The sequence below is a fragment of the Erpetoichthys calabaricus genome, chromosome 16, assembly GCF_900747795.2.
Source record: "Erpetoichthys calabaricus chromosome 16, fErpCal1.3, whole genome shotgun sequence".
Lineage (NCBI taxonomy): Eukaryota > Metazoa > Chordata > Cladistia > Polypteriformes > Polypteridae > Erpetoichthys > Erpetoichthys calabaricus.
The window spans coordinates 74,653,358-74,669,527 of NC_041409.2; the positions used below are offsets into that span (position 1 = coordinate 74,653,358).

A 16,170-nucleotide genomic window follows, 5' to 3' on the forward strand; every position below is an offset into this window, starting at 1 on the left:
ATTTACTGTATGCAAACGTTAAAGATGCATACAGCGCCACCCTGCTGCCTGCGCTTGGGAAAGCAGATCATAACCTGGTTCTGCTTCTGCCTCACTATAAACCAAAAGTTAGAGTCCTACCTGTAACCACACGATCATTCAGGAAGTGGACCCCGGAGGCTGAGAATACTCTGAGAGAATGTTTTGGAACTACAGACTGGGATATCCTGCAGGGATCTCATAGTGAGAACATTGAGGAAGTTGTTGACTGCACTACTGACTACATCAACTTCTGTATGGACATTGTAGTTCCAGTAAGAACAGTACGCTGCTATGCTAACAACAAGCCATGGATTACAAGTGACATCAAGGGCCTTTTGAATCAGAAGAAAAGGGCTTTTAAAGGCGGTGATCAGCATGAGCTCAAGCGCGTGCAGAAGGAACTCCGAGTCCAGCTCAGGGCGGCGAAGGAGCAGTACAGGAGAAAGCTGGAGCAGAAGTTGCAGAATAACAGCATGAAGGAAGTGTGGGATGGGATGAAGATCATCACTGGCTGCAGCTCGAAGCGGGGTACCACCATTGAGAGAGACGTGAAGAGAGCAAACCAAATGAACAACTTCTTTAACAGGTTTGACCACCCTAACCCACTCTCACTCTCACCTCGGAGTATTGCACCCTCCACACATCCTTCTGCTGATACCAGCATAGGAAAGACATCCCCACCCATAATTACAACAGCGCAAGTGAGCAGAGAGCTGAGGAAACTTCGTGCCAGCAAAGCAGCGGGTCCAGATGGAGTATCGCCACGACTGCTGAAGGTCTGTGCATCGGAGCTGGGGGGTCCTCTACAGCGCATCTTCAACCTGAGCCTGGAACAGGGGAGAGTCCCGAGGCTTTGGAAAACATCTTGTATCACCCCAGTCCCAAAGGTATCACGTCCTAGTGAGCTGAATGACTTTCGGCCTGTTGCTCTGACATCACATGTGATGAAGACCATGGAGAGGCTGCTGCTTCACCATCTTAGGCCACAGGTTTAACACGCCCTTGACCCTCTGCAGTTTGCATATCAGGAGAAGGTGGGAGCGGAAGATGCCATCATCTATATGCTACACCGATCCCTCTCTCACTTGGACAGAGGCAGTGGTGCTGTAAGAATTATGTTTCTAGACTTCTCTAGCGCCTTCAACACAATCCAACCTCTGCTCCTTAGGGACAAGCTGACAGAGATGGGATTAGATTCATACCTAGTGGCATGGATCGTGGACTATCTTAAAGACAGACCTCAGTATGTGCGTCTTGGGAACTGGGCACTGGAAATTCAAAAGAAACAACTAAGGGGCCTGAATCAAGTTAATTAAAATTAAGGCAAAAGAAGTTCATTAGCAGCAAAAATGAATGAAGAAGATAAGATGGTTAGAATGAAAACCTGCAGCCACTGCGGCACTCCAGGACTGGAGTTTGCCAGCCCTGTACTAGATGCTATAAACTCACTTCTGAGTGGGAAAGCAGCAGGCCCTGATGCCTGCCCTGCCGAATTTTATAAGAAATTCTTAACTTGGCTAGCTCCCATTCTATTAGCAACATTTACAGAAGCTAGAGAAAATAAAATTCTACCTCAAACTTTTCGCCAAGCATTAATTACCATCTTTCCTAAACAAAATAAGTACTTATTGCAATGTGCATCATACAGACCAATCTCACTTCTGAATTAACGATGTTAAGATACTCTCTAAAGTCCTAGCTAGAAGGATGGAGAAAGTGCTGCCTTCGGTAATATTACAAGACTAAACTGGATTTATTAAAGGCAGACAGCTTCCAATCTTTGACGCCTGTTTAATGAATATATTCACCAACAAAGTCAAACACCCTGGACATATCATTGGATGCAAAAAAAGCATTTGACATAGTTGAATGGAACCATACCATTCCATACCAGGTTTGGGTTTGGCCTGAACATTTGAGCATGGATCAAACTACTGTATACCAATCCAGAAGCTTCACTTTGTATTAGCAAACATTAATTCAGACTACTTTAAACTAGAGCGTGGTACCAGACAAGGATGCCCCTTGTCTCCACTGCTTTTTGCAATTGCCATTGAGCCACTGGAAATTCATTGTCGAAATGCTATTGTGATAAATGGGATTATCAGAGAAGGACTGGAACAGAAAAAGTTTCTCTATATGCAGATGATATGGTACTGTATATATCAGATCCAAAAAATACGGTGCCTGCAGTCCTAAAAGCACTAACAGAATTTCAAAAGATTTCTGGTCTCAGTCTTCTAGGCTTAAAGTGGTGTAGGACAAACAAACTGTAATTGCCTTTATTACACTACTGGCGTGACGAGACTTACCTAGTCGTTATCAAGACTCATCTTGCTCAATTGGAAGAATCCTAACTCACCTATTCTAAGTCAATGGGTAACTGATGTTATATACTATTTGAAACTGGAAAAAAAAACAAATTCGCACTTAGAGGATCTGTACAAAGCTTTTTCAAAACCTGGCAGGAAGTAATCAATAACATTTTAGAATAAGCGTTTAAACTGAGGAAGCAGGTTCTCTCCCCTCTTTCACTCCTTTTATTTTTATTAATTTATCTATTCACTTATCTTTATTAGCAAAGTTTTACACTGCTAGCCTAGCTCTCCTTCTCAGGGGTGGGGGTTGATTTGTTTAGAACCTTTTTGTTATATTTTTTTTATGGAATGTTATTTGATTTTAATAAAATCAAGAAAATAAAAAAAAAAAATCAACGCTTTTGTATAGTTCTGTAAAACATTTCAAACTTCATCTGAATATTTCAAATCTAATTGGCTGAAAGGCAGTTAAAGATGGCACCACTTTAATTTCACATTTTTTTATTAAGAACACACAAAAGCAATCTGGTTATTTTTGTTTGCTTTAGAATAATGAGTAATGTACCTGCCAGAGATGACTCTTCCGTCTGTTTTAGTGTCAATTTCCTTTATTGGATGGACAAAAAGTTCCAACTGACTATAAAGCTGACTCATTCTTAGCGCCAGACTCACTTCTGTGTGCGCATTTGTGGATTTGACACTGTTTCGAAAGAACTCCACATAGGCACTGTAAAAGATGGTAAAGCTAATCAATATACAAAAATAACTAATCTTCCGCAATTAGATTGTGCAGTTTTCTTAACCCTAACCAGAAAGCTATAAAAACATTCAGTTTACCTAATTTGTTTCACAATATTTAGAAGCTTATGAAAACAGTCAATTAAGAATGAGTGACATGGTCAAAAGTTCACATCATGGTATAATTAAAAAAACAGACCACTTCAGTTAATTCATCTGTCTCAATTCACTTATCGGGTTGAATGACATAGTACTCTAGGTAACATTCTTAAAGGGACAGACTCATACATAATGACATTACCTTTAAAGACAAGAATATAAAGGCAGAATCAATTTGTATGCATATTTTACAATTGTTTCCAGAGGTTAAGGAATTTGCCACACATAGTCAAATAGAATGTGCCTCCAACTATAAACTAAAACCCTAACTTTGGCTCTGGGAATTAAGAGAACATACCATATACAAGTTCAAGAATTACAAGTTTGCTTTCAAAGTACAGTGGACAATGTACAGTACTGACTTTCAGTTTGTTATACTGTACAATTTTTTTTAATTTAGTAAAATATTATTCAAGAATCATTTTGAATCAGATTATGTTCATAACAGCTGGCAAATTAAAAGTAACTCCAAACACATTAAGAAACGAACACTAGTACATATAAATCTGCCAATTTCTTAACTATAATCTATATCCACACAATTGTTTTGGGGAAGCAGACTGATGAGGTTACCCAAGCTCCTTGGAAAACTCCACCCCCAGGTCTCATTACCCATCTACCAGATGAGGTTGTCTTAAAATTTATTTAGACCCACCACAAAAAAAGTCTTACTGGGACCTCCCCTTGTAAAAATGTAATATGGGCAAACCTGTCTGGAGTGCAAGTCTTCAGACAGAATAGTTTCTAGCAAATCAACGACTGAGGAAGGCACACATCACATATTCTTTTCTCTTAAACAATGAGGAAAGGTTTATCTCAATTGGGGATATCACTTGAATGAGAAGAAACATCCAAGCCTGATATTTTTTTTTCCTGAGGAGGCATAATCATTAGATTTGGTCAAGTTTCTCCAGTTGAGGTCACTGCAATGATTAAAAACCTTCAAAAAGTGGAGAGGCTGCTGAGGTAGATGGGATCTGTCTGAAAAAGCTGCAAGACCTACATATTATGGAGACATCTTGGTTAACACAAGATCTGCAGTACTGCAAGGAAGCCAAACACAGTACTTTGAAAATGGCAGATGAGAGTGATTGTTCCAAGTTTTATAAAGAAGAATAAGAAATCATGCTTCTACCAAAGGATCCTACCTGTAATTCTCAGCTACTCTGATAAATCTAATAATGGAACAGTAGATGAGCGTCTTACCCTGAAGAGCAACAACACAGATTCCATTCAGTCTGTGGAAAAGAGGATTAACTCATTGCCCTTTCACAGATATTTAAAGTGTCATAGGAGCTTTGACAATCCTGTGTATATTTTCTTACATGTATCTTGAACAAAACCAATATTACCTATTGTTTATTTAAGGCAACAGAACAAATGCACTTATGATTCCATGTACACTTTGGCTTAACAGGTATTATCAATGTCTATTTTGAAAGGTTTTTAAGTACAGCTTGCAGTACTGATGAATGCAAAATAAGTAAAGCTGTCAAATTAGAAGATACATGAAAATCATATTGAGCTCTGCATCCTGTATATTAAATATTTTTTTATTTTTATTAGAAATCCATTTAAGTATTTTATCTGCAGTACTCAAGAAGCAAAAACTTCCATGTATCCTGAATTGATACATAGTGTGCAATTTGGCTAGAAACTTTAAACATTCTATAAAATTGCCTTGCAAAGAAACGGTCTTGAGTTGCTGAAGGTTGTGTGTCATTAGGAGTGGTTAAGGGATTTTGAATTAAAAATATCACATTGACTTTGCACAATTTTGAGGAGGAGATTTCCATAGATTCCCATTACTTACAATACAGTATTTATAAACTGTTACTAACCCTTGTTTCTGTACTCTGTTTCACTTTTCAGAATCTTGATGAGACACTTGGTGCCAGTGCTGTACTGCCAAGATGTTCTCCTGTCAGTGGCAAAGTTATTTCAGAACACTGGAATCATCTGATGGAGATGTTCTTTCATCAGATTGGACAGCCTGCACAGACTGCTATAGAATAACCTGAAAGGGTAGGTGGCAAGTTGGCCCAGATCTACAAGATAATGCCTTTGTATTGGAAGTTCTATATTTTAATTGAAATGTGGGGCGGGGGGGCCCGCCCGGCCCCCGGGGGGTTGCAGAGGTTTCTTTTTCCTCCCAGGGATGCTGCTGACTGGAGCTTTTGTTTTCCTCTCCTCTGTCCTCATCTTGCTATAGCTCAACAATTAATAAAAAGATATTGTTTCTTTCCATTTATTTTAATCAGTTTCTATTTGTTCTCTGTGTGTTTAAACAAATGTGTGTTTATGCGTACTGATTCTAGCATTAATATGTAAAATCTCTATCTGCATTTTAATTGAGGACTTGTCACAGTCTTGTGCAACTGCACTCTGTGCTTAGAAAGCAGTACAAGTTTTCATATATAAACTTTATGCTTACAAACATAAAATGAATTGAATTAAGTTATATGTGCATCATTATTGGGACTACCGGTGCATGATGGACGTTACTAAGAATGAATCGGCCTAAAAGTTTAGATAGGTGGCCACTTCTGAGCAAAAATTTTTAAACACCATACAAAACAGCAGGTAAGACAAAGTAAGTCAACGCAAGTCAACACTCACCGAGAATGTTCATACATGATGGATTTCACTTGGCCACACTGCCTAAATAAAGACTGAAGCTGCTTATAATATAAAAATCCATACTGAGGAATATTTCTTAACTGTAGAGTTAGGAACAAAAGTGTGAGCAGAAACAACATGAAAAACAAATTAACTTCAGGTATTCACTTCAATAAGCTGAAAACAGAATAGACTGTTTTTACTAATAAAACTACAGACCATCACTGTGGTCACTGGGTTGCATCCTGACATTTCTTTGGTAGCCAACTGTTCATCAATTGCTGCAAGAGTAAAATAATTTGGGTAAAAAGATCCTGCAATCACAACCTGTGAATATAACAGGAAATAAACCATTAGACCACAGAATTTCACCCTCCCCATTAAACCAAGTTTCAAAGAATATTACTTAAAAAAAAAAAAAATACCTGTAATATGAACTTTTGCTTGTTGGTTTGCTCATAGCTCAGACTGAGTGTGTCATCTTCAGTAAGCATATTAAACTGAGCCACACGCTCTTTTAGATCTTCAAACAGCTCTGCCACCTATATAAAACAAAAAGTGTGATCCTCTGAATTGCCAAAGTTGAAACTACTACATTTCAAATTATTTCATACTAAAGGATACCCAAACAGCATGAACTGACCGCACCAAAATGCCAAGCCAGCTGTTTATCTAGTCTGCTGCAATTACAAAAATTAAATATGAAAACAGAAACCACCCTCATGTAACATTTATTGCTGTTAATGATTTGGCAAGCAAGAAATCAAATTCCTTTGAAGAGTTCCTCAGGAAATTATTGGGTTCAGTTAACTGATGCCTCTGAAGTACTAGTAGGTATGCATATGTGAGTATGCTCTGTGATAGGCCAGCAACCTGTTGTATATTGCATGTATTCTCCCTAAAAGGTAGACAAGTCTGTCCAAGCATGCTTTCATTTTCTATCCAGCACATACAGTTTAGGGTTGCAGGAGAACCTTACATGCATTCACAAATCGAAATATTTAATACAAAGTTGACTGACTCATTCACTCACTCATTAACAAAAACAATATTTCCCATTTAGATAAAAAGCAAAAATTTGGTCTAAATCTAAGGCAGTACATATTTCTATAATCAATATTTAGGGGTAAAAATCATTTACCTGAAATGTGCTATTACAGAAAAAAGAATATTAGCTGACAAGTATTTTCATTAAAAAAAATAAATAAAAAAATCAATATTTATTAATATTATGCCAATGTACATGCTCTGTGTTGCCCTGACAGGGGGCTTTAAGCATAATGAAGGATGCATCACAAATGACTGACAGGCCAAGCAAATAGCACCACAGTCAATCTAGGTGGATGGATAACTGAAGATTGGGCAGTGTCCTGGACAGGATAAAAAAACAAAGACATGATATTTTTGTGAAATGAAAATGAAAAATTGTGGCGAAGTTCAAGGATGATGCAAAGGTTAATTGTTAGCAAGCGCTATTTCTTGCTGTTGAATACCGGCATACTTAATAGCATACCAGTGTGGAATGGAAATTTTCAGTTTACAGATAACTGTCCTTTTTATATTTAAAAAAAAAAAAAAATCCTCCTTCCGCCCGCATCGCGCTCAATATCCGCTCTCTCCTGAGGCGGAAGCTGGTATTTCTGCTGTTCATGCCGACCTCGTAAAACGGGGTGCTATTATTCCTATTTCTTACTCACCTGTGAATTCTCCTATTCTCCCTGTAAAAAAGGCTGACGGTTCATGGCGTTTCGTTCAAGATCTGCGCCAAGTCAATGCTGCTATTTTTCCTCGGGCTCCCATTGTTCCAAATCCCTCTACCATTCTCTCCACTATTCCCCCTTCTGCCCGATATTTCTCTGTAATTGACTTGGCCAATGCCTTCTTTTCTGTTCCTGTCCATCCCGACTCTCAATTTTGGTTTGCTTTCACTTTTCAGAACCGCCGGTGGACATGGACTGTCATGCCTCAAGGGTACACTGAGTCACCCTGTGTGTATGGACAAGCACTTGCACAAAATTTAGAGGGTTTCTGGCCAGAAGGGGGCAGCACACTCATTCAATATGTAGATGACATTCTGTTATGTAGCGACACACAGGTCTCCTGTGAACAAGACACACGAGCATTACTTTTGTTTTTAGCAGAAAATGGACATAAAGTTTCTAAAGCTAAGTTGCAATTGGTTCGCACAACCGTGAAATATTTAGGCCACACCATTACTAACGGTACGAGAGCTCTTTCCTCCGATCGTGTGACCACTATTCAAAATCTTCCTAGGCCCGTCACAAAACAACAAGTCATGTCTGTCCTAGGCATTCTTGGGTATTGTCGACAATGGATTTTAAATTTCTCAGAGAGGGCCCAGCCACTCCAGACACTGGCCAATACCCCTGACTTGCCTTTGACAGGCCGGGTAACCTGGACTCCGGATGCTGAACGCTCCTTCACTAATTTAAAAGCGTCTCTTCTTGCTGCCCCTGCTCTTGGATTGCCTGATTATTCTCGTCCATTCACTCTGTTCGTGGACGAAAAAGGGGGATATATGAATGCAGTCCTAACACAATTACATGGGGATAAACAAAGGCCAGTAGCCTATTTCTCAAAAAAGTTAGACCCGGTAGCAACTGCCCTACCCCCTTGTCTAAGAGCAGTGGCTGCAACGACTGAAGCCGTTCTAGCCAGCACCGACATAGTACTCATGAGTCCATTAACGGTTAAGGTTCCTCATGCTGTACACTCCATATTAATACAGGCCAAAACTTCGCATCTAACCGCTGCTAGGGTAATACATTATCAAAATGTGTTATGTACCTTGTCTAACGTGACTATAGAAAGATGTTCGACTCTCAATCCTGCCACGTTACTCCCCACTGGTGAGGACGGAGAACCACACAACTGCCAGGAAGAAATAACTCGTATAAGTAAACCACGCTCAGACTTACAGGAAACACCTCTAAATTCAGGTGAAACACTTTTTGTGGACGGCTGTTCACTAAGACTGGAAAATGGAGCTCCATCCACCAGTTATGCGGTGGTCCAAGGGGACCGCCTACTGGAAGCAAAGCGACTCCCATCAAATTTAAGTGCACAAGCAGCCGAACTCATAGCATTAACCCGAGCCTGCCAATTGTCCGAAGACAAGGAAATTACTATTTACACAGATTCCCGATATGCTTTTGGGGTGTGCCATGATCATGGGGCCCTCTGGAAATTGAGGGGTTTTAAGACCAGTACTGGCAAACCAATACAACATCAGGCATTGATTGAGACATTGCTGGATGCCATAACCAAACCCTCAAAATTGGCTATTGTAAAATGCCAGGCACACACTGGTAAACAGGATCCTGTCAGTAAAGGGAACGAATTGGCTGACTATTATGCAAAAGAAACCGCACACAGTAACTCTCCGATTTCTATATTTCAGCAAAGTCAGGACCTGAACATGGATAACTTGGTTGTTTCTTTGCAGAGTGCCACCACTGACGCAGAAAAAAGACAGTGGAACAAAGCAGGGTCTCTTCAAGAAGGTGTTTGGACCCACAAACAAACTAACAAACCTTTCCTCCCTAAAGCTTCTTTCCCAGGAATGGCTAAAATAGCTCATGGACTGGATCATGCAGGAAGGGACGACATGATACAGGACATAGAAAAAACCTGGGAGGTAACTGGGTTCTCGAATTTTGCAGATCAGTTTTGTAAACGATGTGCCTTGTGTCAGAAATTCAATGTAGGGAAAGGCACTCAGGTAAGTCCCGCCGTCACCCCTAACCCAATGGGGCCATTTGAACATTTGCAAATGGATTTCATTGAGTTAACTCCATCAAGGGGCTACCGATACTGTCTGGTCATTGTTGATGTGTTCTCACGGTGGGTAGAGGCTTTCCCTTCAAAACATAACGATGCTAAAACAGTAGCAAAAGCTTTGGTCAAAGAAATCATTCCGAGATGGGGTATACCACAGAAATTACAAACAGACAATGGGACTCATTTCGTTAATACGGTCATAAATGAATTGACCACCTGGCTCCAAATTAATGTTCACCACTATTGTAAATATCATCCACAAAGTGGAGGCATAGTCGAACGGTGCAACGGCACCCTAAAATTAAAATTAGCCAAAATATGCGAACAAACTAATCTGTCTTGGCCGGATGCCCTTCCCTTAGCTCTGATGGGATTAAGGGGTCGGACACATCGACAATTGGGACTTTTGCCATTTGAAATTCGTACCGGTCGGCCCATGCCCATTGGTATGGTTGTGGGAAATGTGAACTTGCATACTGTAGACAATGATCTTCTTTCTAGTCTTACAGGTCTTAGAACCGCCCTAAAAGAGGTTCATCAACAAGTGCAGCAGGCCTGGAGAGACAGCCCGCCTGTTAAAGATTCCCCTATTCCATTGGGTACCTGGATTCTGGTCCGCGATACTCGGAGGAAACATTGGCATCAACCAAGGTGGAGAGGCCCATTCCAAGTCCTGCTGTCCACTCCCCACGCGGTAAAGGTTGAAGGACTACCTGCCTGGATCCACGCGTCTCATTGTAAACCATGGCGAACCTGAAGATGATTCCTACTCTGTACCTCATTGTCCCTTCTGGGGGGCAACGACAGACGGGAGGTGACAGGCTCCTTTATCAGGCCAAACTGGCTAACAACGATAAATATCCGAACATTTCACTCACCACCGGCATCACTACTACTGTGAGAGTAGATTTTTGCTATATTGTGGACTGTGGTGACGGTCGCCAAACCGATTGGTTGTGGTCAGATAAGTATGTCTGTGTTTCAAGTCCAACAAATGCTGAAGATTGGTGTAGCCGTTGGGGTTTGGTGTTTTCTAACACAGGCCCCCATGATTGGGGTTATGTACCCCATAAGGCTATGACCCATGATCTAAAAAATCGCTTTTCCATCATTAAGGGACATACTAACTCTGCTTGTGACTCCGGAGAATGTAATCCTCTCATTATCACACTTAAGGACCCTTCCCCACATGACACTGGTACGTACATATTAGGAGCCTACGTCTCTGGAAAAGACCCCCTAGGAAAATTTAACCTGATAGTTACCGACCCCCCCCATAACATTTCTCCCAACATCTCTGCCTCTACCACCTCTAACAACCCGCCTCCAAACACCACTAACACAGATAAACCCATAACCCACCTTTCTTATTTGAACATCACTACCCTTTCTTCCACCTTTTCCATAGAAACTGGGTACGGTGACCAAAACCGCTGGTTGCAATGGATCCTCTATTCAGCCCGACAGGTAAACCAGTCTGATTGCTATGCTCGTGCCACCGCTCGCCCCCATCTCGCCACTACCCCATTTCCCTTAACAAACCTTTCTGACCCTACTGGCTTTCCCTGCCTTCTTTATTTATTCACTACACCCTCTCCTATACATACTAAGTGCAATACTTTACACACCCTCTTTCCCCCAGTCCCCCCCATGACTTCCCCAATGTTCAGACCCTACCTTGGTGCTTATACCTGTTTTCTGCGCGTCTCTTCTAACAAAACTGCCGTTCCCCTGGGTGCCCCTCCCCCTCCTTATTGTTCAGTCACATATAATGTTTCCATCGACCCTACCCCAAATTCCTCCCTGCCAGCCGATATCTCCATCACCTGGTTCACCTCCCAAGTCACTGCACGTGCGGATGTTTGGTGGATGTGCCGAAGGTCCAAATTGCTGGATATCCTTCCACCAGACTGGACCGGTGCCTACACCCTTGTCCAACTAGTTATGCCCTTCCGTCTCCTTCCCTTACATGGACAACAACCCTCCCCTACCCTCCATCCTCATAGGATCCGTAGATCCCTCGTATCCCTCGCCAATTTTTCATTACATGGCCCTGGTGTATATATTGATTCCATTGGGGTGCCCAGAGGTGTACCTAACAAATTCAAAGCCCGTGACCAGGTTGCCGCCGGTTTCGAGTCAATTTTTCCCTTGATCACAATAAACAAAAATGTGGACTGGATAAATTACTTATACTATAATCAGCAGCGGTTCCTAAATTTTACTAAAGAAGCTATCGCAGGCATACATGAGCAGTTAGATAAAACCTCACTTATGACCTGGCAAAATCGCCTAGCCTTGGACATGTTGTTAGCCGAAAAAGGAGGTGTCTGTGCTATGTTCGGAGATACCTGCTGCACATATATCCCAAACAATACTGCTCCTGATGGCTCCATCACGCGTGCCCTGGCTGGCCTAACTGCCCTTTCTCTAGAATTGTCTCAGAACTCTGGGATTGATACTCCCCTAGATGAATGGTTCGCGTCATGGTTCGGCCCCTGGGCCCATCTTTTGAAATCAGTTTGTATCTCCCTCCCGATAGGTCTCCTTTTGTTACTACTCATTTTGTGCTGCATCGTTCCTTTAGTCAGGCATCTGGTTTCCCGTCTTTTTTCCAACACCATGACAAAAGCTTTCCTCCTCCATGAAGAACGCATTCTCGTCTATGATCCTGAGAATGTTTCCCTTTAGTTACTCGATTCTTTTTTCTGCTCAAAAGGGTCGAGTGTGGAATGGAAATTTTCAGTTTACAGATAACTGTCCTTTTTATATTTAAAAAAAAAAATGTGTACTTGACAGTTTTGCAGAAACTGTGTATGTGACCTTTAACATATATTACTGATGCTAACTTGTGTGAGCAGTTCAAAAGAATCTGACTTTACCAGAAATCTGCCTTTACCAGAAATGTATTTTTATAAACTGTTCTTCCTGTTTTACGAATAAGCTACTCTATGTACTCATCTGTAACTGCCGTCTATTTTAAGCCCTAAAAGGCTCATGCATTAATCTGCCTTTATACGAACTTGTAAAGTGTGCACACAATCAGCTGATATAAAAGAGCTGAACTCTTTCCTGTCAGCGCGCATGCTACTGACACTCCAGTCTAGGTATGCAACAATAAAAGAAAGCTTATGAACATTTCTTCTGGTATGAGACTCTGACTCCTTCCATTTTACGGGTCAACAATTCTTTCTTCCACACCAGCAATCATTTTAGTTATCTATTGATTTCCATCAACCTCCAGGCCCTAGTAATGGAACTTAAAAATACAATGGGGGACATTTTCCCCAAACTCCCCACCCTCACTCTTTTATTGCAAGGCTTAAATTGCACAATATCCCAGCATCGGTCTTGGATCACAGTGCTTGAATTTATAATAGAGAAGTCACAGAAATCGTTGTTGACTGTCTAAGCTACTGCTCTGTGCTCCTCGCTCTTAACATTAATACATCACTCAAGGTACTGGAACGTGTGTATATCCACTTTAAGCACTGCTTTCCATATACAGTATACTTGTTCTTAAAACTGGGACCACATAGAACTATCAAAACATAGGAAAATACTGCACTTGAATAAACAATGTGAACAAAATGACAAATCAAACATTTAATGATGGTTATAATATACAGTCGACCCTTGATATACGACCGGCCTGACATGCGAACAACTTGGTTTACGACCAAAATTTTTGTTTTGAATTACGACCAACGTCTTGCATTACGACCCGAATGCGGTCACGTGTATCCGCTTGCGCGACTGTAAACAAACAGCCGAGAGCGTTTGTAAGCGTCAGTCGGAGCCCAGATGCATGTGTTTGTGGACGTAATTTCGGTCAGTGCAGTGATTTATATAATTTATTTCGATAACTGCTAAGGAAGGAAGAGAAGGTAACGAAGGTAAAGAAAGCGATCACAATCGAAACGAAGTAGGAAATTGTGTGGAAATGTGAGAATGGCGTTCGTGTGACAGATCTCTCTAATATGTACAGCATGTCGAAATCCACCATCTCGACAATTTTACAAAGAAAAGAATTGTATAGCTCCTTCCAAACAATAACCACCTTCCATTTCATTCTCCTCCTCCTCCCTTCCTGCAAGCCAAAGATGTCAACTTAAATGGTGAGTAGAGTATGAAATTGTTTCTAGTAGGCTAGGCACTTTTTGGTTAGTACATTAGAAAAATTATTGGTGTTCTTGGTAAATTATGCACATTATACAACCCTTTTTTATTAAAAAAAAAAGCTAAGTAAGTGTTGCTGTGGGAGGTTCGGAAAACACATTAAGGACTGTCAAGCCAAAAATCTCTGCTTTGGTTTACAAAGACACATTTAATACTCTACCTCTTTTATTCTCTTGATTTGAATATAATGTGCCCTTCCCCAGTCCAGTTCATCCTATGGGGAAAGGGGGGAGAACACATTACTCTTACTTAATAAAACTGAGTGAGTCAACAGATGTATATTGCAAGTTATTATTATTAACCTTTGGATTTCGAAATTCACCATTCTTCCGTAAAGTATGCCAGGCCTAAACAGAGAAAACCAGTTGAATATTAATCTCAAAAAACAAAAAGGCATAGCAAAAAATCACTATAAAACACTCATTTTAAATTTAAACTTTAATCAGGTTATAAACAAACAGACAAAGCTTTTTCTTCTGTTCATATGCACTCACATATTGTACACACACACCTCCATTCACACTAGGACCACCTCAGAGCTGCCAATTAACTGGTCTTTCGTGATGACATGGGCAGAAAAAAGGAAACCATAAAGAACATGCAAACTTCACATGGATAATGACCTGGTGCAGGATTTGAATTCTGGATGCTAGATGTATTAAGCAACAGCACTAAATACTGTGATACTATGTCACCTTTCCTCCAAACAACACATTCAAAATATGAACTCACAGGCAAATTCAAGCAAATTTGCAATAAAATCAGTATAAAATTACAAAACAAATATCATCTCATGAACAAAATGCTACAAGTAAAGAAATCATTTAGTTGTCTGTTTTATGGACCGGGCAACACATTGACAACACAGCTCACTATACTGCCCAGACTAAACCTACAATCACCATCATAGCAGGGCAGGGTAGCTAACATGCATGAACTTAGGCAGTTCAGTTTGTTTACAACTTGATCATCAACTAAAACAATATTTTAAAAATACTAGGGGGCTCTGCCCCCTGCTCGCTTCGATCGCACACCACTGGGTTTGGTTTACCGGATATACAATGGGAATTGTTACATATGCATTATTTTCACTTTTACTTTAAAACTTTTGTAAAAACAATACTTGTCCTTTATTTCCGGCCCCGGGCGTGGTTAAATCTCTTTCTCGCAGAACATATAATGCTGCTCGCGTTGTGAAGGGGGGCAGCTGAACGCACGCTAAGAGATGCAGTCGGATCATGTTGTCTTGCTGCTGCTGCTGGTGAGCTGCCCGTTATGTTTGTCGCGCGTCGATCATTTAAAAGCCTGTACAGCAGCTGTCCTTTTCACGTCTCTTCTACTCTTGTTGTGAAGGGGGGGCTAAACACACACTAAGGAGTTGCAGTCGGATCATCTGCTGGCGAGCTACGTATTCTGCTTGTCGTTGTTTTAAGAACTGGGAGCACGTGATGTCTGACTACAAAAAGCATTCCAACAACTGCTTGGTTAGATGTCCGTGAACTTGTTTTAAAAGTGGCTCCATGGCCAATTTCTTTCATCTCACAGGTCTTTTAGGTGTCTTCCGAGAAGATCACGTCTCGTCTCCCTGGTCTCCCTTCCACCAAGATTGTTTTTTATAATAGAGAGAAAATTGTAAAACCCTTCATCTGTCTTCAATTTTGTGGCTTCATCTGACATTATTAATACTTTTTGTACACTGAAGACCTCATTTCAATCATCAGATCACATTTTGTCTGTTTGGTGATTTGCCAATCACGTAAACATGGCTAAACCAATTTTCAAAATACAGAAACCTAAATGCAGTGTAGGTTTATCTCAAAATAAAGGCTATACTGTGTGTCATTTAAAAAATTGAATAATGGTGGGACTGCAACCCAAAAACTAAATTATTGCAAAAAAGCTGTGTCAATCCTTAAGAAATTTAGCATGTAAAAGGAAGCTGAACCAACTAAAAATCAAGGCTACATGGTATTTCAAAAATTTTAGCAGAACATGTCATTGTAAATGTGTGTTGGATGGGAGTACCTAGCAGAAAATGCATGAACATTACTGTTGATACAACTTAAAATATAAACTTTAAGGTCATTCAAAGTTCCATCACAAAAAAGCTGTATAATCTGGGGTGGGGGTTTGGTCTGGTTTATTGTTAGGGTGCAAAACGAAAACAGAGTTACCACACCAGAACAATTAAACCAGTGGTAATAAATGTTTGACATCCAGCTGATGTTTAACATGGGCAACTGTATGAAGCATGTCCTTGGGTCACCACGACATAAAAAAGTTGTTATACCAGCACAAAACTATTTTTAAAAGAAAGGGAACAAGTAACAAATAT

The 16,170-nt window shown here is 40.6% G+C and overlaps 1 protein-coding gene across 1 annotated transcript in view; it reads right to left on the reverse strand.

Annotated features, from left to right (window-relative positions):
• Window positions 1-16,170, reverse strand: part of tdrd9 (tudor domain containing 9) — a 272,667-nt gene that overhangs the window by 50,636 nt on the left and 205,861 nt on the right. The window contains exons 19-24 of the mRNA XM_028821874.2: window positions 14,138-14,182; window positions 13,996-14,049; window positions 6,281-6,397; window positions 6,075-6,182; window positions 5,856-5,956; window positions 2,905-3,066 (exon numbers count right to left, since the gene is read on the reverse strand). Coding sequence (XP_028677707.1) covers window positions 2,905-3,066; window positions 5,856-5,956; window positions 6,075-6,182; window positions 6,281-6,397; window positions 13,996-14,049; window positions 14,138-14,182 — 587 coding nt within the window. The remainder of the gene's footprint in view (window positions 1-2,904; window positions 3,067-5,855; window positions 5,957-6,074; window positions 6,183-6,280; window positions 6,398-13,995; window positions 14,050-14,137; window positions 14,183-16,170) is intronic.